The sequence below is a fragment of the Phytophthora sojae genome, assembly GCF_000149755.1.
Source record: "Phytophthora sojae unplaced genomic scaffold PHYSOscaffold_9, whole genome shotgun sequence".
In the NCBI taxonomy this organism is placed as follows: Eukaryota; Oomycota; class Peronosporomycetes; order Peronosporales; family Peronosporaceae; genus Phytophthora; species Phytophthora sojae.
In genome coordinates this window covers 631963-655645 of record NW_009258123.1, presented here as the reverse complement: position 1 = coordinate 655645, position 23683 = coordinate 631963, and the positions used below count along the sequence as shown (strand labels likewise).

At 53.4% G+C, this 23683-nt stretch overlaps 8 protein-coding genes across 8 annotated transcripts; 5 read left to right on the top strand and 3 right to left on the bottom strand.

Moving 5' to 3' along the window:
* Positions 1-43: 43 nt before the first annotated feature.
* On the top strand, positions 44-1159 carry PHYSODRAFT_523092 (hypothetical protein; the record flags this gene model as incomplete). The annotated part of the gene is made up of 2 exons (XM_009536158.1): positions 44-374; positions 873-1159. The coding sequence occupies 2 exons, from the start codon at positions 44-46 to the stop codon at positions 1157-1159; spliced, it is 618 nt and encodes a 205-aa protein (XP_009534453.1).
* A 1806-nt stretch (positions 1160-2965) lies between these two features.
* Positions 2966-3692, bottom strand: PHYSODRAFT_288443 (hypothetical protein). The gene has a single exon (XM_009536157.1). It carries the CDS (start codon positions 3640-3642, stop codon positions 3037-3039), a length of 606 nt encoding a protein of 201 aa, XP_009534452.1. The 5' UTR covers positions 3643-3692; the 3' UTR covers positions 2966-3036.
* Positions 3693-4576: 884 nt separating this feature from the next.
* PHYSODRAFT_305076 (hypothetical protein) lies at positions 4577-7856 on the top strand (the record flags this gene model as incomplete). The annotated part of the gene is made up of 5 exons (XM_009536156.1): positions 4577-4792; positions 4842-5043; positions 5112-5226; positions 5255-5605; positions 5918-7856. The coding sequence occupies 5 exons, from the start codon at positions 4577-4579 to the stop codon at positions 7854-7856; spliced, it is 2823 nt and encodes a 940-aa protein (XP_009534451.1).
* Positions 7857-7940: 84 nt separating this feature from the next.
* On the bottom strand, positions 7941-11616 carry PHYSODRAFT_338357 (hypothetical protein; the record flags this gene model as incomplete). The annotated part of the gene is made up of 6 exons (XM_009536155.1): positions 7941-9952; positions 10021-10466; positions 10538-10709; positions 10790-11281; positions 11357-11520; positions 11585-11616. The coding sequence occupies 6 exons, from the start codon at positions 11614-11616 to the stop codon at positions 7941-7943; spliced, it is 3318 nt and encodes a 1105-aa protein (XP_009534450.1).
* Positions 11617-12356: 740 nt separating this feature from the next.
* Positions 12357-15038, top strand: PHYSODRAFT_522007 (hypothetical protein; the record flags this gene model as incomplete). Its single annotated transcript, XM_009536154.1, has 2 exons — positions 12357-12752; positions 12843-15038. The coding sequence occupies 2 exons, from the start codon at positions 12357-12359 to the stop codon at positions 15036-15038; spliced, it is 2592 nt and encodes an 863-aa protein (XP_009534449.1).
* A 237-nt stretch (positions 15039-15275) lies between these two features.
* On the top strand, positions 15276-15944 carry PHYSODRAFT_355797 (hypothetical protein). The gene has a single exon (XM_009536153.1). It carries the CDS (start codon positions 15292-15294, stop codon positions 15601-15603), a length of 312 nt encoding a protein of 103 aa, XP_009534448.1. The 5' UTR covers positions 15276-15291; the 3' UTR covers positions 15604-15944.
* Positions 15945-17755: 1811 nt separating this feature from the next.
* PHYSODRAFT_338355 (hypothetical protein) lies at positions 17756-18945 on the bottom strand (the record flags this gene model as incomplete). The annotated part of the gene is made up of 4 exons (XM_009536152.1): positions 17756-18342; positions 18419-18492; positions 18571-18726; positions 18788-18945. The coding sequence occupies 4 exons, from the start codon at positions 18943-18945 to the stop codon at positions 17756-17758; spliced, it is 975 nt and encodes a 324-aa protein (XP_009534447.1).
* Positions 18946-19139: 194 nt separating this feature from the next.
* On the top strand, positions 19140-23510 carry PHYSODRAFT_318253 (hypothetical protein; the record flags this gene model as incomplete). Its single annotated transcript, XM_009536151.1, has 2 exons — positions 19140-19295; positions 19401-23510. The coding sequence occupies 2 exons, from the start codon at positions 19140-19142 to the stop codon at positions 23508-23510; spliced, it is 4266 nt and encodes a 1421-aa protein (XP_009534446.1).
* Positions 23511-23683: the final 173 nt, after the last annotated feature.

The window sequence follows — 23683 nt, the reverse complement described above, 5'->3', positions numbered from 1 at the left end:
CCCCACACATGACGCTCCGGTCGCCCACCAATGGAGCGGCCTCATGGACCTGATCCACGACACAGCAGAGGCAACCGTTGGCGTCAGAGCGGCGCCGACCAAGTACAAGCGCTATGACGACCCAGTCCTCGCCGCTTTGACCGAACAACAACGCGCACTCCAGATCCGCATCTACCACGACCGACAAGCCGCTACATCGGCGCTTCGTCGAGAAAGAAATGCTATCTTGCACCAAATCCAGTTCCGATGCCGAGAGCTGGCCAATCTAGCCCTCGACGAGAAGATTCAGCAGATCGAGCGCCTCAGTCCCACGGCTCAAATGTTTGAAGCAGTCCGCGAGGCTACGCGTACGCGCATTCAGCCGCTGCTTCTCCGTGACACTACAGGTAAGTATATCCTACACGAACGTACAGCTAACAATTTAGTGCGAGCCCATGTTCAGGAACAGTTTTCTATCTCGACGCGACTCCCCGTCCTGCCGGACCAAGAAGCACGTGGGCTCGACTGCCCGGTAACGGCTTCCGAGTTCACGATCGCTCTCCGCCGACTTAACAATCGACGTGCGTCCGGACCTGACGGCATACCCGGCGAGATGCTCAAATATGGTGCAGATGTACTCGCACCTCGCCTGGCTGAGCTCGTCAACGCAAGCTTCGAACGCAGGGAGCCACTCACTTTTGGTGACGGTACCTTACTTTGCCTCCCCAAGCCCAACAAGCCACGAGGTTAGTGCTCCAGCCTCCGCCCCATCGTGTTGCTCAACAGCATACGCAAGGCCGTCTCTATCCTAGTCCTGAACAGGATCTCGCCAGCCGTGGAGAAGTTCCTCTCGGCTCATCAGTGCGGGTTCCGCAAATACCGCAGCACCGCAGATGCGGTTTGGACGCACCGATGGCTTTGTGCTCGCATTCAACGTTACCAGGAGAGCATTCACGTCCTCGGCATCGACCTGTCCAGAGCATTCGACACTATCGACAGACACAAGCTTCTCGAAGTCCTTCGAACATTCCTGACCGACGACGACGTACGGCTCATCCGACTCCTACTCGCGAACACGACGCTGGCCCTACGCTCCGGCCGCCGGACGCTCGACCCGTTCATATATATATATATTAAAATAATAATATATATACTTTATTTAAAATTATATTTATGTTAATAATTTCTTTTTTTAAATATAAAATCTATTATTCTCCACAAGACACAAGTGGATAGTCGAGGAAGACAGATCAAAGTATACTTTAGTTCCTATCGGAATTGACTAGGGGACCATGTCGGAGGGGGACCAGTTCGTCGAGACGTTTCGGCGGCTGAGTCTCCGAGGAAGTCGAGCTGCTGCAGCTAGGACGGAAGGAACGGGGACAGCAATTCCGGCACTCCTCAAGGCGACTCTCTCTCACCTGTTTTGTTTGTGATCTATTTCGAAGCTGCACTTCATGATTTAGCTAGAAAACTCGATGTACCGCACGCGCTGCTCGAGCAAAGGGTGGTGTACGCTGATGATGCCGAGTTTATCTGCCGCGACCAAGCGACAATCGGAATTATCCTCGACAAAGCCCCCGCCATCCTAGCCCGCTGGTCCCTCACTATGAACATATTCAAGACAGAGATCACGGAACTGCGTCGCCACACCCTCCCCAGCGGCCACAACCGGCTCACCCGCGCGGCAGAAGAACGGTGGCGCTCGACAAGAAAGATAGGCTCATTGCTCGGTGATACGGAAGACGTCACGCGGCGGAAGGCACTGGCGGCGGCTGCGCTACGACGTCTTTGGACGATTTGGCTCCGCTCACACTACACCACGGACAAGACTCGGATACGGCTCTACAACTGCTACGTGCTCCCGGTGCTCCTCTACAACTGCGGTACCTGGGCTCTTACTACCTCAGAACTCCTTGGTCTCGAAAGTTTTCATCGTCGGCAGCTTCGCAACCTCTTGGGCATTCGCTACCCGCGCCACGTTTCGAACGTGACGCTGTATGAGATCTGCGGCGAGCGACCGCTTCGCCACCGAGTCGCGGCAGCCCGATGGGGACTCTTTGGACACATTCTCCGACGGCCGGACATCCCTGCCTACACACAAATGGCTGCCTACTACGCCCCCAGCGAAGCAGGCCAATGGCGCGGTCGCCCCCGCACAACCCTTCCTGTCGTACTTGACGCTGACCTCGTAGCCAGTGGCCAAGGCTACCGACTTCGGAACGCGCAAGATCTCGAGGGACTCCGCACACTTGCTGGTGACAGACTGAAATGGAAGACTCTGATGGCTGGAATTGCTGACTCGCTGTCGGCTACTGGAGACTCGACGTATGTGGACACCACACTATGCCGCCGACTAGCTAAGTTGAGCCTAGCGCAGGTGTAATATGGCTACGCGAACACGTACATCATTCATTCATCATTCAACTTACTACTTCCTCTGCAACCTCGTGATCTGTACATGTACCTTGCGCCGGTCAGGGACGATTACGCTCGAAGGTTGTATGGAATCCAGCAACATCTACCAATCTACACTTCTGACAAGATCGAAGCGTTCTTGGGGCCAACGAAAAACATTATTTTGAGTAATTGTACCCAAAGGCCAGCAAAGAATTATGACTCGTACAATTTATCGGCTAGGATAAGCTTTTTTAAAAGCTTAAAAACAACACTGGTCCAGTGGGCACCTGCCAATGTACATAATGCTTTAGTAAAATAATGATTTTAACGTTACGAATGTTCTCACCATGAAAACAATGAGCTCGGATAGATTGTCTAGCACCTCGTCGGTATTCAGAAGAAGCAGAAGCTGATTAACTACTTGTACCGGTAGCCACTACAGTAGCTATGGCAAGTTGTACATATCTCCTGGGGCAAACTTCGCGGATCCATAATTTAGCAACTTGCTTGAGAAGCTTGTGGTTTGGGTGCACAGGTTTCCATGGTCGTTGTACATAAGTGGCAACAACAATATGGAGTAACGAAGTTGCATTGGAATCGCAATACTTGAAATACAAACACAATAAAACTAGCAACCACGCTAAGCCCCCTTCACCCTTACAGCGTCTTGCCCGCAGCTCGGAACGCCTTGATGTTCTCCTTGGCCGCAGCTGACACGCGCTTGTACAGTTGCGGGCGGTATCCGAAGGCGAAGAGCGCTTCAAGCAGTACGAACATGGGGGCCGTGACCAGCGCCTGGTCCAGACTGTCGAACAGCGCGGGCTTGCGGCGCTCGAAGACTCCATGACCAATGAACTGCATGATCCACGCGAAGCAGTGCACGCCCAGCGCGACCTGCCAGCCTGGGCGCTCGAAGTGGCTGGGCGCGTAGTCCTGCACGAAGAAGTTGGCGAAGAGGTAGCTGGCGAAGACCAGGATGGCGCCCAGCGAGCCAGCGACGTGGTCCAGCAGGATGTACCAGACCATGTAGACGCCCGCCAGCACGCAGGACGGGTTCAGCAGCAGGTACTCGCCGAACGGCAGCCCCGACGCGAAGCTCGGCGGCTCGGCGAAGGCCTCGAGCGACGCGAACATGCAGAGCGCCGAGATGAAGATCTGCCAGATGCAGGCGAAGTGGATGATCTGGTTGATCTTGTTGTCGTGGTAGGACAGGTAGAACGTCACCTGCTTCTCCAGGTCGAAGCGGTCTGCCCAGGCTACCATTTTGCAAGGAAATCTGCGACGTGTGTACACTTGGACTTTGGCTTGGGAGGCTTGACGCGGATTCAAAAGTGGGGTGATGATGGCTATCTTCTGGCAGAGGTGCTCACTTTTGAGCGTGCACATTGGTTTTGGGGAAACGGTACAAATCGACCAGACATTGGCTGAAAATGCGCGTATACCGCAATCCATTGGCTGAAACAAAGACACGCAGAGATGGACTCAACGAACGGTCAACAACATCAACTTGAGGTTTACTTAGCACCAGTGGTGGTGCGTGCGCGAATAATTCAACTTTAAGAAATATGTTTATCGAGATGGCCAAGATGGACATGATCTGGCACTGCTTGAGTGCAATCTACACAGAGTTTGGAGGGACGGTACAGCCTTCGCTACGTTAGCATTTTTAATTTTTATTTTTTTGCTGAATGAAGCTGCGGTGCTCAAAGTTGACGGTGCAGTCGGTAAGCAGTCTTTTTGCTAGAGCATCATTCCGGTGCTGGTGTGTTGCCATATTTGCATTTTCCCCAGAAATGGAGAAGACTGCGATTTTCGTAACGGGGGTTGACGCGCCATTCAAATCTGGACGGCTCACAGGATGCCAGCACTTCGAAGCTCCTTCCGGTAATGGAGAGCCAAAAGCACTCAATTGCTGATGTAGTTGATGAATAGTAAGGAGCTGGGCGGGTGCTCACCATGGGGACGTTTGGCAAGTACCAGGGAATCGAGAGCCGAGGCGAATTCTCAGCAGTCGGGACTGTCGAAGGTTGCGCGATGTTGTATGGACAAGATCAGTGGTATGAAAGCGGCCAGAACACACAAGAAGTGGCGGAAACAGCAGCGACTACCGCGTAGGAATTGTGTCATCTCGCTGGTAGCTTGAACCTTTCTAACTGATTTCTGTGCATCCACAAACCGTTTTCGACTGAACGCAGAGATGGCTATTCGAGCGGCATGTGGGGTGATTTTAGCCTCGTTCATACAGCTGCGCGACGAAGCTTACGATCCTGCAGGCGCACACACCAAGAAATGGCGATTTTTCCCGGACTGGTATTACCTTGGTGGCTTGAGCTACTGCGCTGTTATGGTCGTCTTCTCGATGGGGATTAATCTGGGTGGAACACTTCGGGAAGTTTGTCGCGGAATGGGGGGCGTAGGCCTGGCGTTTGTTTACAACTACGTGGTTTTCATGTTCATCGAAGTGGAAGCGTTCGATAGCAGCCGCAGACCCTAACGGAAACTACTACGAAATCCACAAAGCGTTCAATTCGGAGGCGTATTGGATCAACCTTCCCAATTTGCTAAGAACACTCCCCTGGATGATACTCTTCACGGTTGTGGTGCTTCTTCTGCCGTTTAATGTCAACACGCGGAAGTTCGCGCTTGGGAGCAATGCTTACTACAGTTAGTGTTTTGTGTTTTCATCACGGAAGATGTCATTATTCTCTAACTAGATTTTGTTATTTCTGTAGTGTTAACTATCATCAATCCTGACAATATCCTTCGAAACTTGCAGGCATACTTGGTCGTGGGGGTAGTCGGAGGTTTTATCTCTGTGTTGACTATGCTGCTTCCATACCCAATCATGTACGTAATATTTACCATAGCTACTTAGGCCGCATCCGACTAAATGTTACGGTGATATTCTGCCATCCAGCGCAATACAACAGCTAGATGCTTGCTCCATGAGAGTTTCGCACGAGATCGCTGGCTTACTCGGACTTATCGTTGACTCTTACTGCTCTAAAAGCCACAACGTCGAGCAAATGAATTTTCTCCAGCTTAAAATTAACCGCAAATTTAATGCTATCGAAGCTAGGCATCGGCAAATGACATCGCTGCTGGACGACACGTGGTGGGAGCAATGCTTTGGTGTCCACTTCGTTATCCCCTTTAACCGCACGGGCACGGGAAACTATATCAACTTGGTTGGGTCGTTGTCTCGACGAATTTTCACTTGCGGTTCGTGAGTCTTCACCTGGTAAGTCCACGCACTTCCACCCACACATTAGGTAACTTCAGCAATTTAACACTTATTGTTACGTGCATGGTACTAAAGGTATCGCTTTGAAGACGGCGCAACCACTGGAGAATCAACTTGAGACGATTCTCTACAGATTACGCAAGATTCAGAGTCGGACGCTGAGAACGCAGGCGACAACATTGGAGGAAGTGGCTGGGAACGCGCCTCTCACGCTCTTTCGCTTTTCACTCAATTCATTCTGCACCACACTTTTACACTTTGAGCACGTTCACAACACCACGGGGTGCGATATAGCGCGGCAAGTGAAGGTCTTTGTGGTTTCGTCCCTTCGGTCTTTCCTAGACCCGATCTGTTATGCAAGGCCATCCACTTGGTTGGGTACTCTGAAGGGTACGCTGGGGATGACGACTGGAATATTTCTAGCGGTTCATGTGTCGGCTTCAGTGCCACGGTGCCCTCAACCATAGCTTACGTGATGGGGAATTTCCTGGGAGGATCCTTCAGGGTGACTGTGAACCGAGTTGGAGGTGTGGTGGCTGGCAGCGTTGTCCCCTCTGTCTTCAAGTTCTTCTTCGTACAGTTGTGCAACCCAAGCTTCTTGAACGAGCTGCTGTCTGAAATGGTAATTTTTCTGTGGGTATCCATGTCAATGTACATTTGCTTCGCTGGAGAGTACAGCTCGTACGCAGGATTGGTGTCGGCTTTTATCTCCGCTGATACGTTGCTGCGTCAGACCGATTTGTGTTACCCAAATGGATCCGATAGTCCAGGGGCAATAGCAATCTCTTCGTACTCGAGCCTTGCTCAAACGTCTGTGGGCGTTGTGATTTTTATCATTGTCGAGACTTTCATCTTCCCGCAAAGCGCAGCCAGTTTACGAAGTCGGAACATCCAAGCCTCAGTGAAACTGCAGCAAAAGGCGTTCGATGCATTGTTTGGCTACCATCTCCCCAGCTGCATCGGGATGCCAGCCGATACATTAAATGAAGTGCGCGATATTCTGGAAGTACAGATTCCAAGAAAACTTTTGAAGCGTAAAAGGCTCATGGGAGACGCTCAAGCGGATCCCGTATTGTGGAGAGGACCATTTCTACGACATAAGCACGAGCGAGTGCTAGAAGTCTCTCACAGAATGCTCAACAATATTTATTTACTGTTCAAGTTGGTATGCTGGTTCGACTCGCGGGTAGAGCAAAAGCGCGTTGCACTAAGCTCGCACGATATCCGAGACAACCAAGTCGGACCTCGAACAGGCGAAGGTACCAGCACTCAGACCAAGTGGCACGTCTCTACGAACCACTTCCTCTCCTCTGTTCGCGATAGGTTTGACACAATCCACAAGCTGTACGAAAGTGCGTTCTGGCACTCCAATCCGGAGCAAACCGCCGTGTTCATGCAGCTGAAAGAGGCCTTTCGTCTTGCTGATAAGAACTGCACCGGAGAACTCAGCGCGGATGACGTCTCGGGCATGTTAGAGAAAGTGTTCAGCCGGTCGGTTGACGTAAAAGAAGGAGAAATTCAAAACTACGTGGCGGAATTCATGGCGGTGGTTGGGAAGTCACACACGCCGACGATCTCCTTTCAAGAGTTTGCTGACGCTGTGGAGAATGGACTTAAACTTGAGGTGGAAGTGCAGCATCGACGAAAATCTCGAACGTCTTCAGCCGGTAGTGATGCAATGAAGTCGCGCTTGTCCAGCTTTAGACGAAGCAGTGGAGCTGACGGTAGCAAGCGGTGGAGCGCTGATGACAAAACCTCGGAGGCTCGCGATGCTCATCGCGCCGACGAAGTCGTGATAAATATTGATGTCGACAACAACACGGATAGCGCTAAGCCCAAGGCTTCGCCATCAATGCAAGAGTACATCGAAGGCAGTATTTCACGCCGAGTAGTGGATCGAAGGGGGTCTGTCGTCGTCGAAGAAGTCTCACTAACGATTACTCCAAATTTGCTACACCTCGACAGTGACGACGAGGACGACAACAGTGGGTTGGCTTCTGACTACACGTCGACCCTATTGTGGCGAGATCATGACGCCCAGAACGTGGAGGAGTTCTCGATAAGAGACATTGCACAGAGGATGAAGTTTGCTGATGCAGAGTGGCTGATCACTGATTACCAGTTCGAGCAAGTGTCGATGGAGGAGCAGTTTCTGCTGCAGTGCTTGGTGAGTGGTGCGGAAGGTGTAGCAAAGAACCTTACGGAACTAGAGGAAGTCACACTGTCACTGTAATCTAATCAGAAAGAGTGAAAATAAAATAATTTGCATGAAAGTCGTTGACTTTAGTTGAATCTGGTTTGATTAGTTAGTTCAATTTTAGGATGATGACATCGCAATCTCCTCTAAGCCTGACAAGTTCTTCGCAATACTCTCAGCTCCACTTACCAGACAGTTCAGCAGCAATTGTTCCTCCATAGAAATACGCTCGAAGCACTTATCCGCAAGGAGCCACTCCACGTATGCAGCTTTCATGTGTGCCACGACGTCGGAAATGGAGAAGTCCTCCACATTGAGAACATCATACTCACGTCGAATGAACACCGACGCGTTCTCAGACGGGAAAAAGCTGGTTGTATGTGTGTCCTGTTCTCGAGCGACTCCAACAATTGGAGCAACACTTTCGGTGATTGAAGCGGGTCTCGATTCTTCCTTCGTGTTCCCTCTGGCTTCTTGGCTACAGGCGGCTGAGTCTTCATTCATCGCAATTTTCTTGATTTCCTCAGGTAAGTTGTCCGATGAAAGTGCAGGTGCACGTGGCTTCACCCGTCGGTAGACTTCCACCTCCAGCTTTAGCCCGTGCTCGATAGCGTCCATGAAGTCCTCGAATGATACCGTCGTCCTACCAGGTTCCCCCACCACCCTCATAAACTCCTGAACGTAGGCTTTGATCTGCCCCTCCTTCACTGCGCCCGACTGGGCGAATATCGTTCCCAGCATGATGGCGACATCGTCCGCGTTGAGCTCACCACTGCAGTCTTTATCTGCCAGACGAAATGCCTCCTTCATTTGCATGAACACAGCGGTTTGATCCGGATCCGAGTACCGGAATGTGTCGCTGAAGATCATCTCCATGGTTTCAAAGTTGTCGCGCACTAACGACTGGAAGTGGCTACTTGAGAGCTTCCACTGCGCGTGACAGTCGACACTGTCATTTTCATCTTCTTGGACATCGTTGCGAATATCTGCAGGGTTTAGCTTCACCCGGTTTTGCGTCACTCGGAAGTGGAACCAACGTAGCAACTTGAACAGCAAATAGTTGTTATTCAGCAGTCGATGGGAATATTCAAGCACCCGCGTGTACTTGTCAGCGGAGAACTGCGGACGCCACAGCAGCGGCTCGACCTGAGCTTCCACCAGTAATTGTCGCTGCGACTCGAGCTTAAACGGTATCTGCACCAGCAAGATATTGCGGATTTCTGTCATAGTAGCGTCGTCCATCTCAACTGAGCTAGACAAGTGATGGCCGAATAAAGCATCAAATGCCTTTTGATGCAGCTTAAACGTATCCAAAATGCTCTGGCGTAGCAAAGAGATTGCACTCTTCGGGAAGAGGAACGTCTCGGCCGAAATAAAGATGACGACGGCCACGGATGTTTGTGCGAGATAGGAATATGACGCGACAGCCACGGAGTTGGAGCTGTCGGAGCCATTTGAATAGCAAATGTCGGTCTGGCGCAGGAGGGTGTCCGAAGCAACGAACGCAGCCACCATGCCGCCGTAGGAGCCATAACCGCGTCCGAAGAACACGTACATACACATCCCCACCCAGACGAACATGACGATGTCGGAAAGCACGACGCCTAAGACTTCCGGCTCGCAGATTTGTACGAAGAAGAACTTGAAGACGGACGGAACAACGCTCCCCGCTACGACCCCGCCCACTCGGTTCACTGTGGTTCGGAATGAAGTGCCCAAGTGTCCGCCCATGATATACGCAATACACGAAGGAACGGATGCGCTGAACCCGTAGACGCCCACGCTGAAGGCGACGCCTGTCATGATAGCCACGGTGATTTTCAGTGCGGTTATCCAGAGCATGGGGTTCTTATAGTACGCTGGATCGATGAATCTCTTGAGTGAAGTTCTCAAGAAGGACCGCACACGGTGGACGTCGGTGTAGACTTTGCTGTTGTGCGACTGCTGGAAGTTGATGAGCGTGCTGCAGAATGAGTTGAGGGAAAACAAAAACAAGTTGAGGGGCACGTTTCCCGCGACTTCAGCCGGCGTCACAGCTTCTTTCCGTAGCGTCCGGTTCTGAACTTTGCGGAGCTTGTACAGCGCCATTTCAACCTGATTTTCCAGTGCACCTAGCGCCTTAAGGTCGAGGTCTTGGCCAAAACAAAACAAACTATCAGCGCAAATACTTGGTAATGATACAGTGTATGCAAGTACTTACGGGGCGACAAAGCGTCGACTTCGCGAGAAATCTCGTTCAGCAGATCATTCGTTCGCGTCTGAATGATGTAGATCTCCCGTCTTAGAACTGCCATGTAGATCGAGTGTAAACGCCCGTAGTCTTCAAGGCACATGGCATAGTTCAGGGTGCGTAGGTCGGCGAGCAGGGAGCCGACCAGTTTGATGTAGCTGCGGCTTATGGCGCGATTAAAACCGAGAATGTAATTCAGCCCGAAACACTGCTCCCACCAGGCATCATCCTGTAGTGTCAGCATCCGGCGATGACGGGCTTCGGCGTCGTCAAATTTGCGTCGAAGGCGAAGTTTGAGGAATTCCATGTTCTCCACATTTTTGTTCTTGAAGCAGTACGAGTCCACAATAATGTTTAGCAGCTCCAAGAGATCCGCGGATGCTTTCTTTGAGTCCTCACGTAGCTGAGAAATTGCACTGTTTGATGAAGGATCAAGTTATGTTAGTCCTCAGTGATATTCACGCATTGTTTACAAACTAATACTCACAAGATCGGGTAGGGGATGCACATCGTAACAACCGAGATCAAAGCACCCAAGACACCGACGATCGCAAACGTCCGCAAATTGCGTAAAATATTGCTAGTGTCAAAGAATTCGTCGTCAACGCTTTTTAGCTGACCAGAGCTCAAAGGGTTGGCGGGGTTGATGATCGTCAAAGCTGCGTACACAACAACAATATCGACAGTTGGTTAGCTGGGGTTGTAGTGGTAATGAGCCGATTGTTGAAGAAGTACTCACTGAAATAGGCGTTTGTCCCCACGGCATACTTGCGTGTATTTAGGTGAAATGGCAGAACCATTACGGCGACGGTGAAAACTACAATCCACGGCAACGTCGCGACCAAGTTCGGTACATTTATCCAGTACGCGCTGGAATTGAACGCCTTGTCGATTTTGTAGTAGTTCTTGTACGGGTTCTCAGCGTGACTGTCGAATCGCTCCACTCCAATGAAAGTGAACAGCACGTAATTGTACAGGAGAGCAACACCCACACCACAAAACCCTTGGCAAACTTCTCGGATCGTGCCTCCGACGTTGAAAGCCATCGAGAAGACCACCATAATCGCGCAGTAGCTGAGTCCACCGAGGTAGTACCAATCGGGAAAGAACAGCCATTTCTTGTCGTAAGCGTGCGACGGATCGTACGATTCATCCCGCGTCTGGATGATAGACGAAATGACCACTGCGAATGATACGCGCAACGCCATTTCAGCGTTGTGTCGGAATGTCGCTGTAGCGAGAAAAAATCGATGTTAGTGCGATTTACCAAATAATAATTCTACAATTTAGCTGTTCGAGTCTTTACCTGATAGTCGATGTGGGCTCAGAAATCCTTTTCGTTGTTTGTCAACATTGATCCGCAGTTTGGTTGCAGTTTCGCTAGCTGCGTCGGTGCTGCTGGTGAGCACCCTTGATCGTTTGAGCTGGGGAGGACTCGGCGACTCCAATACAAGCGGTACGACGACATCGCTGCAAAAAGACAACATCATTAGTATTCCTTAAGGCATCTACTTCGACATTATTAAAATCGCACCGCGGTGGTGGCTCCGTGCTTGCGCTCTCCATGCTCCCACTGGTAGTCATGTGTAGTCGAGAGCAGAGATTGATGGCTGGCAGAGTGTTTCTCCCGATCAGCGGATAACTGCAAGGTGCGAACTTTTGGTGCGAGCTATCTTGAGCCTGGCCAAGTTGAAGTGCTTTTTGTTGAAACGATGGACTGGATTTCCAAAGCCCCCACCGCGCAGCATAGCTGAAAGTGCCTATCACATGAAGCACACTCACAAAACAAGAAATATCCTCAAGCGAATCCCGATTTGTTACCTTACTATTATTGCGATGACATGAAGACGGCGCTGCACAGTTGCAAGATGGAAATAGTAGGGACGCTCATCGGACACTATTCGAACTCTAGCCCTGCTATTAGGCGCTTGGTGCACCAACAAACCTAAGGTATAGCAGTGATGCCTGTCAACGTGGAGTGAGTCGCGCAACGATGAAACGCCGCCATGCTGCCAACTAGAACGGTTGGCTACCGGTGCTCTTGGTACTTTGCGGCCTTTACACTGTGTCACAGTCTCCATTGTAGCCATCCTGTCTCAGCGCACTTCAACATGGCCGTCCAATCGTGTTCCCCCCTCTAGCTTCTCTCTTGAAAAATGTATGGCCTACTGCAGCTTCTGTCGCCGCGCTTCCATTCGCCAATATTTCAGCCAATCACCTCGCTTCAAGATCCGCACCAAAAGGGAAACGCACCACTATCGATTCCGCACTCCCGAGGGGAAACGTCACCCCACTCACCGCCAGCCATGGGCGACAAGGGCGTGTGCCCGACGCCGCTGCGCCCCTTCGTGGACGGCGGCGCGCTGCTGGCCGACGCCAACGGCAACCGCAAGCGCCGCGTGGACGCGCTGGGCGGCCTCTCGCCCGCCGTGACGCGCGCGCCGCCCGGAGCCTTGGGCTCTCCGGCCTTGCGCTCGTCCTCGGCGGGCTCCAGCGCGCCCTCGGTGCTGCAGATGTTCACGGCGGAGACCGCGGGCTCGCGCCTGGGCGGCAGCTTCTCGTCCGTGTCCTCCGTGTCCTCCGCGTCCACGCTGTCGTCGTCCTGGGGCGCGCGCAGCGCGCGCGACCCCGAGCAGGAGCCGGAGCTGCACGGCCTGCCCAATAAACGCTCGCGAGTGGCGCCCTACGCGCTGCCGGAGACGGTGGTGATCGGCGGCGTGGGGGACAACAGAGGCACGACGTCCAGCAGCCTCGGGAGGGACACCAAGGCGCTCATGGACAATAGGGAGGAGCAGTTCGAGGCCTTGCGCGAAGACTCGCAGAACCTCATGGAGGCCATGAGCATCTCGCAGCAGAACACGCAGGAGTGCACGCAGACGCTGGAGGACAGCCCCTCGCTGTGTCTGATGCGCCTTTTGCTGCATCCCGAGGTGGACAGAGCGGTGACTGCGTTCCAGAAGAACGCGCTGGAGAAGAAGGGGCTGTATCGCATTGAGATGCAGATGCTCACGCCCAGAGTAACCCTTGGGAGAGATAACTATACGGGCATTTTTGACAAGAAGACGTCGGGCGTGGACCCTGTGAAGCTCAGCAGAACGCATTGCATTATTGAGACGGCGCTGGACCCGGAGACCCACAGACACGCTGTGTTTATTACGGACAAGAGCACGAATGGGATTAGGATTGACGGAGTACAGGTGCAGAAGAACAAGAAGTACAAGCTGATGGACGGACAGAAGATTACGTTGCTGTCGTCAAGACAGGGGAATGTGCTGCTGGGATACGTGGTGGAGGACCCGCATGTTCGCGGGGCACAGGAAGGGACCAAGAACAATCAGTCAGCGATCCTAGCGGACTCGCAGGATAAATCGCAGCAAGGACCGAATCTGCAGGAGTACACGCTGGGTGTGCTGTTCTCGGCGCCGCTGGTTGGGAAAGATATCCACGGCAAGTACCACCCGATCGCTGAACTGGATGTCAAGCGTGAATACTCGATCCTGCAGAAGAGTCTGATAGAAGCGTCCAAGTTTGCGAAGAGACCAGCTACAATTAATGATGCATCCGGCAACAACGGGCCTGGTACGTTATCCAGGATATACCAATGTCCGCGGCAAATTAGTGTGGTAGCCAAGTTCGCGAACACGGACACGTTCCGGGCAATGGTGACGCTTGGCTGCCGAGCGCTTCACTTCTCCGGTCATGGCGACGAGAATCATCTATACTTCGAGGACGGCATGGGACTGGTGCATCCGATCCCTCACAAGGGTCTCCAAGAACTGTTTTCGGCGGGTGGTGGAGGAGGCGAGTCGACACTACGTCTTGTATTTGTATCGGCATGCTCCTCAGCACCACTAGCGTACGCATTTGTATCGTGTGGCATCCCTCATGTTATTGGCGTGCGTACGAATCAGAAGATCGAAGACTACGCAGCTATCGAGTTCACGCGTGCGTTCTACTTGGCCCTCGCTACGGGCAAGTCCGTGGGGGCAAGCTTCACTATAGCTCAGCAGTCTGTCGCGAAGTCGCCGAATATTCGAGGGCCCATGGCAGTCGCTGAAAAGTTCATGCTGCTTCCGGAGGATGGCGACCACTCGGAGATTATTTTCCCGTTGGCGGTTGTGGAATCCAGTAACACTGTCAACCTTGAGCCCATGAAGTCGAAGCGATACCCGAAGCTTTGGTTCGACGACCTGCCTGCGATGTGCCAAGGGTTTTGCAACCGCTCTGTCGAAGTATACAAAATCTGCTTGGCTTTGATGATGACCCAGTCTCGCATTACGCGCCTCGTGACTATCTGCGGCGAGGAAGGGATCGGCAAGACTGCGGTTGCGCACGCGGTGGCGAATTACGTTGGGCCTCGTATCACTTCTGAGGGAGGTGTTCGCATCTTTTCGGTTGCCAGGCTTGCTCAAGACGAAATGGACGAGCATGTCGGCATGATGCGGCGAAACATCAACATCGCGAACGGCAGGTGTCGCGTGCTGAGTCGGCTAGAGATCATGGTCACGGACCACTTAAAACAGCACAAGGAGCGGATCGAGTTCAATAGCCAGCAGATGCTGATGGTCTTAGATGGTTGCGACTATCTCCTACGCAATGACGCTCGCCGTGATCGCTTCCGCGCATTCCTGTCGGACCTGCTGACCAACAACGCCTCGCTGAAGATCGTGTTGACGGCGCGAACATCAATCTGCACGGATGGCGCTGTCCACGGCCACGGCGAGAGGTTATACACGCTGTCGAAATTCGACATGAAGAGCGCAACGATGATGCTGGTAAGTCTAATGAGCCGGCCGATTCGAGTTGAAGAACTGAAGCACGCGCGCGCTGCCAACTCAGCGGATAAGCTGGAGCTCATTGCTTCTCACCCAGCTCTGCGAGCTACTCAGGGTATTCCAAAGCGCATAGCTGATCTGGCTGGCAAGCTCAACGAGACGACCATGGACAAAGTCCCAGTGGACGAGAGCGACCTGAATCTCATGGAGTGAGACGTACGCAGCGACGTTGATCAGTAAAGGCTACTATAATATAGCAAGGGTGTGATGCACGATGAACCAACGGTGCAGCTTGCAACTTTGAGTCTGTCGTGACGCACGTGGATTGGTTCACCGGTTGAAGATGAGGTCCATACAAAATCGAAGATACATATGCTCGCAGCGTCCCACCCAGAAAGCAAAGCGTTCCCGGAAGCTCATGACTCGGCCACGCTCGAGAGGAGCGCCTCCGCGTCCTAGCAGTCCGATGGAGCGGCACGTCGCTGATGTCTGTGCGTGTCTGGAGGGGAGCGTCTATCTCGTACCGAGCCAAGCTCCAAGCTCCGAACCAAGCGATGGTCTCTCGCTGCCTGTTCCATGGATAGCAATCACCTTTCGAACTGAGACCACCGGGAGTGCCACCCGTAATGCTAGCCCAAACCAAAGTAGTGGCAGTGCTCAACGCGCCAGCACTGTCGTCCCTACCAGTACCAAGAACAACAGTCGACGTGCAGTCCAGGAAACTTGTATGAGTGGAGTTAGTGGTGTTCCCCTTGGCCCCAAGCTTTCGACAAGTTAGTGGCCATTCGCTTTCTAAGCCTTGTGGCGTGCTACCCAGAGTATTCGTGGCGTGGAAAGCCACGCTTCTGGTGGCATTTGCTGAACAATATCTGTGGTTCGCCTCGCTGCGACGAGTTTTTCTCGCTGCCTCGTGAACCACGGTTCGGTCGTCACCAGGAGGTACCAAACTGTGCGCCAGCTAGAAGGGCAACTGAAGTACGCGTGATGCCGAAGTTTCAGCTGGTGTTTCCAAAGGTCAAAGTGGATAATGCACTCCTGAAACTCATTGCTGAAGCTTTTTCACCACACTGCAACGAGCCATTTCGTCATATGGACCAACGCGCGCAAGAGCTGCTAGCTAGATTGCGAATTAGCGTTCCACAACCCCCCCGGACAGTGGTGATCGACCTGAATTTCTTTGAGAGCCGACTACGGATGATGCATTGCGCGAGTGGGATGGAGACGCTGTTGAAGGCAGCCTCGGGGCGGTGGGGGCATGCGACGGATTCGACGCGAGTTTTCTTCAAAGTTCGGGCCTTGGATCTGAGCGATACTTTGGTATCTGAGCGTGATTTGGCCCCACTTGCGCAATTATTGGCTCGCCCCGAGCTGTCAGTGAGCGATCTCAAGCTGAACAGGGTGGTTACTGCAACGATGACTAAGCGCTTCATGCGTTCATTCTGTGAATTCGTGTCTGCTTGCTTTGCGACACCATTATCTGGAGGTGGTAATGACATTTCCGGGACATCAGTGACGAAACTCTCCTTGAATTCAAGTACGCTAAACCATTTCCAGATCGCCTCTCTCTTTTCGGCCATCCACGAAGCTAATAGCCGACGAGGTGTTCGTGAGTTGTCGTTGCATGGATTCGAGGGCAGCGAGTCGTGGTTGTGGCTCGCATACGGTATAATCCACCCTGCATCGAAGTCCCAAATCACACATTTGGACATCTCGTATTGCGTACTACGACTTGAAGACATTGAGCTCGTGCGTGAAGTTCTGGGGTCTCCTGATTCTGGTCCATTGCTGGTCCCGAAGAAAACACGCCAAATACGCCATGACTCTCATGTCGGGGCGAACCAGTGGGCTCTGGTGGCTGCCGGTAGTCGCTTGGAAATTCCTCGGGAGTCAAGCAAGCATGTCAATTGCCGGTCGAAGCCAGCGCTAAAACTCGAAACAGATTTGTGGTGTCATGTGCTGGAATCCGGAGCATCTTGGACCTGTGTGATGGTTCCTGCGTATGGAATCTTTTACGTCAAAAACTCGAAGATCATGAAAACAGAGTTCCGATCTGACAACGGTAGTACCCGGTATCTGCAAGCACTTACAATGGTCGGCGTGAGGACAGCTCCGCAAGTTTTGAGGCTCGGGTCAGATGGCGAACTGGTTGGACTTTTGGATTCACAGCCGATCGATCGTACTCTATCGGAGTGGCTGCAAGTCGTTGGGCAGTCACTACAAACACTGCATTTGCGTGACAATTCTTTCGCGAGTCGCACGCTAGACACAGTTCTGCGTAGTTGTCCACTGTTGACGGAGCTAGATATTGGCGGCTGTGAATTGACTGATATTGCACCGATCACCAGAGCGTTTCGAGACGAGAGCTGCATCCTGCGCACGCTTAAGGCCGTCCAAAACCATATCAGTGCAGCAAGTCAGGAAGATCTTTTCCGCTTGTTGGGCGATACTGACTGTGCTGCTATCGGCCGCTTGCAGTTCCTGCATCTTGAGGAAAACCCCACGAGTTCGAGAAACAGGATCCTGAACAGGCTCGATTCGTCGCTGTTCAAGAACAAAACGCTGAGGCATTTGTCAATGACACTGGATATCAAAGACCCGCAAGTAAAGAACGTCGAATACCGCTTCGAAAAGAACCATCATGACAAGTGGCTGGCCTATGAAGATCTACCGATTGAGCACCGACTTGCCCTGCTGAGCGTCCCGATGGTGGGAAAGTTGCCGACTGCTGTCATTGAAATCATCCTGGATTTTGCCAGACGTGACGTCTATCGGGAGGTCATTTGGGTGTGACCTGTTCAAACAGAGCTGAATGCCAGCCGGGTAGTGAGTAAAATGCAAACTACTCCTTGAAATTAACCGAAAACCAAAGTGCTTCAATCATTTTTTTATAGATATACTCCTTGAAGCTCATCTGCATACCCACGCTTGCTCTAGCAGATCTCCATCGGAGCCGGACCTTCATTCTTTCTATCAACGGGGTGGAAGTAAATGCCGCACCACGCCTCGCTTCGGTTGCGCTTGAAGTGCAAATCCGGATCGTAGCCGCCGGCAAGCTGCTGCTGACGACGCAGCTTCTTGGACTCGTTCACACCGAAGTTGGGTCCACGCTTGCCTCCAGGAACCGGAACGGGCTGCGGTCCACCAATGACTCCCGGCTGGAAGCCCATCATCGCCGCTTCCATCTCCGCCGTGACGGCCTGGTCAATCGGAATAGCCGTCGTCGTGGCGCGCAGCTTGGAGACGTCGCTTTCGTCTCGTTCTCCCAGCGCCACCTCCATCAGCTGCGCCTTCTGACGCTCCAGATCCGCCTCAAACTGCGAATCCTCCCGCTGCTGCAGCTGTCGCCGTTCCTCCGCCAGCCTCTGCTGCTCCGCAATCAGCTGCGCGATACGGCGCTCCTCGTCGGCCTTCTTGGCGTCATTTGTGGCGATGGCAATGGCGTTCTCCTGGCGGTACTGCTTCCACTGCTTCTGGGCCGCAGCCTTTTCGTTGTCGTCTCCATACACCAGATCAAAAACTACAGCAGCAACGTAAAAATAATTGGTCAGCTCTCCTCCCTTCAGCCCTAAAAACCAAGCATCTTGATCTCGTACTGAGGTTCTCGAGCGTCTCCAAGTAGTCATTGTACTCGTCCAGTGTGTCGAAGTCGTCCTCCGTCTTGTTGTAACTAACAGGATCGATCCACACGGAAATGTTAGCTTGAATACACAACAACCCCTCTATAGTTATACCAGCGTATCCTTACTCCTTGGTGACTTTCTTGCGCACCGACGTCTCCTTGGCGAAGTTGAGCTCCTCGATGGTCTTGTCCTGCAGCTGCGACTTCTTCACGGGCTTCTCGCAGGCGGGACACGCGATCTCGCGCTGGTGCTGGAACTCGCGCTTGATGCAGTGGTCGCAGCTGCCCAATTACAATTATGACAGTTCAGAGGTGGCACGAAGGGTTACACTTTATTCCTCACAAGAACTTCCACACAACGCGCTGGAGCACGCACAAGCGGTGACCGCATTTGGAGATGAGCATCTTCATCTTGGTGTTGAGGTAGTTGCTGTCGTCCTCGGCCGACGTGCCGCACACGCAGCAGCGCAGCGCGAGGTCCTCATCGGTTGCCGCAGTCATTAGCGCTCCAAGGTGGACTTAAACGTAACTGGTTACAGTTGCAGATTGTAACCCTGCACATGTACAGTACATATGTATTAACTCGATATATAACCCCGTTAGTAACGGGCCGTTGCAAATTAACGTTCGGTTACGCCAGCAAATCATAACCGGTTACACACTCGGGTTACACTTTCGGATACGCCACCAAGATCATGGCCCCTCCAGCGGTGGAGCGCATCTTGGCGGAGCTGTCGCGGCTGAACGAGGAGGCCGCATCCAGCGCCACTCCGCCCTCTCCCTCTCCATCGGCCAATGCAGCTCTGGACCAATTCTCCGTCCTCTCGGCGTCCTCCTGCGCCCCCGAGGCGGTGCTGATCGTACCCCATAAGTCTTCATCACCCTCCTCTTCCTCGCCCTTTGCGCTGCCGCGCGCGCGCCTCACGTCACCGTACGCGGACCCGTCGACGCTCAAGAAGGAGCTGGAGGCTGTAGCGCACCCGCTCTTCGCGTTGGAGCGGCTGGGGCCGTTCCCTCGCGGCTGGGGCGACTCCGACGTCCCCCAGAGCCGCCTGTTGGCGCAGATGCCCATGTCTGCGCCGCGACAGGAGCTCGTCCCGCAGCGCGCGTCCATCGTCAAGAGCCCCCTGAAGATCCGGTACGAGTTCCGGCCCGTGGACGTGTCCAGGAGCGGCGCAGACGCCGGATTCAGTAGTGCACTGACCAAGCAGGACGAGTACGCGCGCGGCAAGATGAGCAACAAGCCCTTCTCCCCGGGCGGAGACTCATTGGCTGAGCTGCAGACGGAGACGCAGCAAGACGAGATGACGCCCATGCAGAGGCTGCTCACGAAGCAGGAGGAGCAGGACAGGAACCGGCTCGTGTTGGAGCGGGAAGAGGAGCTGGACGAAACGTTGCTCGAGAGCTTGGTGTTCGACGTTCCTGGTATCAATGGATGCTTGACGGCGGAGGATGCGAGGAAGGTCGAGGCGCAGGAGCAGCAGCAGGTTGTGCAGGAGGTGGAGACGGTCGGCGTGAACCCCAAATCGCTGCTGAAGCCCTACATTGAAGCGGTGGCGGACAGGGACCACGTCGCGGCGATCAGGAGCGCCGTGCTGGATGAGAAGGCGGCGAACGCCATGAGGCAGAACGATGACAACACGACGGTCGTACTGGATCAACTGCTGCGCGAGATGGAGGACGATGGGGAACTCATGGAATTGGGCTTTTCGGTCGAAGATGACGAACAGGACGCGAAGGGGGATGGAAGTGGGGATAGCACAGAGGCTGGGAGCAGCGCAGTGGCAGTGGGCGCTGATCCGAAGATTGGTAAGGCTGCAGAAGGAGCCTCCGAAGCTGATGGTAGCGTTGAGGATCCGGAGATGGAGCTGGAGTCGATCCTGGATTCGGCATCCGAGTCAACAGCGCTCACCTTACAGAAGCGAACGAGCCCGACGTCCGAGTGGGCCAGCATGGCGAGTGTCGATGTGCGCAACTTCCACGAGAAGGTGCCGGAGATGGCCATGAAGTACGACTTCGAGCTGGATGTGTTCCAGAAGGAGTGTGTCATCCATCTCGAGCGGCACGAGTGCGTGTTTGTGGCAGCACATACCTCCGCAGGCAAGACGGTGATTGCAGAGTACGCGATCGCGATGTCTCAGAAGCACATGACTCGCACCATCTACACGTCGCCCATCAAGGCGTTGTCGAACCAAAAGTACCGCGACTTCCGTACCAAGTTCGGCCCCGACAATGTTGGCCTTATTACTGGCGATGTCAGCATCAACCCGGAGGCGAGTTGCCTCGTCATGACGACTGAGATCTTGCGTTCAATGCTGTATCGGGGTGCTGATATTATCCGCGACATCGAGTGGGTTATCTTTGATGAGATTCACTACATCAACGACAGCGAGCGCGGAGTGGTGTGGGAGGAAGTGATTATCATGCTTCCCGAGCATATCGGCATGGTGTTCCTCTCGGCAACCACGCCGAACCACTTGGAGTTTTCCGACTGGATTGGACGCACGAAGAAGCAGAAGATTCACGTGATCTCTACTTACAAGCGGCCCGTGCCCCTCCAGCACTTCCTCTATGCTGGCAAGGAATTATTCAAGCTGTACGATGCCACCACTGGATACCTACCGAATGCCCACGGTGCAGCCAAGGCCAAAATTTTCCCTGCGTCGGATAAGTCGAAGGCTGGAGGTCGAGGCGGAAGAGCTGTGGCTCGCGGTGGCGGTAGCAGCGCCAATGCACGTACCCTTCGTACATCTGGAGGAGACCAAGGTGAGTGGACCAAGCTGATCAACACTTTGAAGGACAAGTCTCTGCTCCCGGTGGTCGTGTTTGCTTTCAGCAAGCGGTTGTGTGAGGAGAGCGCGAACAAGCTGGCGAAGCTTGACCTCAGCACCCCGTCAGAGAGATCAGAGATCCATCTTTTCCTTGAGACGAGTGTGCAGCGACTCCAGGGATCAGACCGCGAGCTCCCACAGGTGCTGATGATGAAGGAAATGCTCAAGCGGGGAATTGGTGTGCACCACGGAGGTCTCCTCCCTATTATCAAGGAGATGGTAGAAATACTGTTCGGTCGCGGTCTTGTGAAGGTGCTGTTTTCGACTGAAACGTTTGCCATGGGTGTGAATATGCCTGCGCGTACGGTGGTGTTTAACGGCATTCGTAAGCATGACGGCAAGAACTTCCGCGATCTTCTGCCCGGGGAGTACACGCAAATGGCTGGCCGAGCGGGTCGTCGTGGTCTTGATTCCGTTGGTACCGTCATCATCGCGTGCTGGAACGATGTCCCCGAACCCACTTCATTGAGGACAATGTTGGCAGGAAAGGCGACGTCTCTCTCTAGTCAGTTCCGTCTGACTTACAACATGATCTTGAACCTCCTACGAGTGGAGGTACTGACGGTGGAAGACATGATGAAGCGCTCGTTCTCGGAGTTCCACACTCAAAAGGCGCTGGCGTCGAAGAATATCCCTAAGCTGATCCAAAAGGGCAAGACGTTGCACCAGCAGCTGGAACGGTCACTCGTAGAGGACTACCCGCACCTCGAGGCTAGCGGCGAGCTTGCACAGATGCAGGAATTCTACCAGCTGAAGCGTGAAAAGCGTGAACTGGAGAAAAAGCTGACCAAGTGGCTCCTGACAAACAATATCCAAGCAGCTAAAAGTGCGATAGCACCGGGCCGAGTCGTGATTTTGAACGTCAAGGGCCTTTCGTCCGACCAGTTGGCGCTGGTCGTACGTACCAACTCTGCTATGGTTAGCGAGGGAGGGACTGCTCGGTCGAAGCTTTCGTTTGAAACCGAGCTTCAGAGCTCAAGCTCTACCGACACAAGCCACAAGGGAGTATTCAAGTCGATTATGGTGATCACTCTCTGTCCGGATGACTACGAACCTCCTAAGGTAGAGGTGGCATCGACCACGAAGAAGAACCCTGACACACTTTTCGGAGGAGGACGCATGCTTCGCAGCAAGAAGGACGACGACGACGACCGCATGTTTGGGCGGATGGGCAAGAAGGGCAAGTCTGAAAGTCAAGAAACCAGTGAGCTCTCGGCGCCATCAACTGCTACGCTTCTAGGAAGGAAGTACGCCGTGCTGGAGGTGCCTGAGAGCTGCGTTGAAAGCGTAACCTCCGTCGTAGCCTCAAGCGTTAACACCAAGACACTCGTGGCTTCATCGTCGAAGAAGGAGCTCGCCAGCAGCATTGAATTCCTGGCACAGCTGGAGAAGGATACAGCTACAACACAGAAGGCTGCGATCGCGTACGTCGACTTGATGGGCGAGCTTAAGGTTAATGATCTGGAAGTCGCGACGGGCTACACGCAGTGGCAGCAGATGCACTCGATGGTGGTCAGTCATCCGTGTGCCACTGATTCGCCGTCGGTGTCTCGTGTCATGGGTAAAGTGGAAAAGATCTTCAAGTTGAAGGCGTATTTAGTGCGGATGACGCGTGAGTTGTCGAACGATTCGCTTTCGCTCTTCCCGGATTTCCAGCAGCGACTGAGTGTGCTGAAGCGGCTCGGGTACATTTCCAAGGACGGCGTCGTGCAGGTTAAGGGTCGAGTGGCGTGCGAGATCAACACCTGCGAAGAGCTCGTGTTGACGGAGATGATATTTGAGAACGTGCTGGCGAACCTGGAGCCCGAGGAGATCGTGGCTGTGCTCTCTGCGCTGATCTTCCAGGAGAAATCACAGTCCGAGCCTACGTTGACCCCAACGCTGGAAAGTACCCGCGAGGTGGTCAAGAACATCGCTGAGTCCCTTGGATTGATCCAGCTCGAGCAGCACCTAGAGATCGACCCTGCAGTGTATTGCAAGGGAGCTCTCAACTTTGGTTTGATGGAGGTTGTGTACGAGTGGGCGCGGGGTATGCCGTTCAAGCAGCTGTGCGAGCTCACGGACGTGCAGGAAGGTTCGATTGTGCGCTGTATTACGCGTTTGGACGAAGTTTGTCGCGAGGTGCGCAACGCTGCTCGTGTCATCGGTGATCCGCAGCTGTACCGCAAGATGGAGGTCGCCTCCGAGGCGATCAAGCGAGATGTCGTGTTCGCCAGCAGCTTGTACCTATCCTAACGCAGTCAGAAGTATGCGACTACTTAGCGCTGATCGTTACCAACTTCAGTCCGTGCTTAGAGTGAATCCAGCTGTGTATCTCTCCTTCCTGTGCGCGCACCTAGATATTGTAAGACACGAAGTGAATTCAATCTTAAATGTGGCGCCGTTGCCCAAGCGTGTTCAAAGGCATA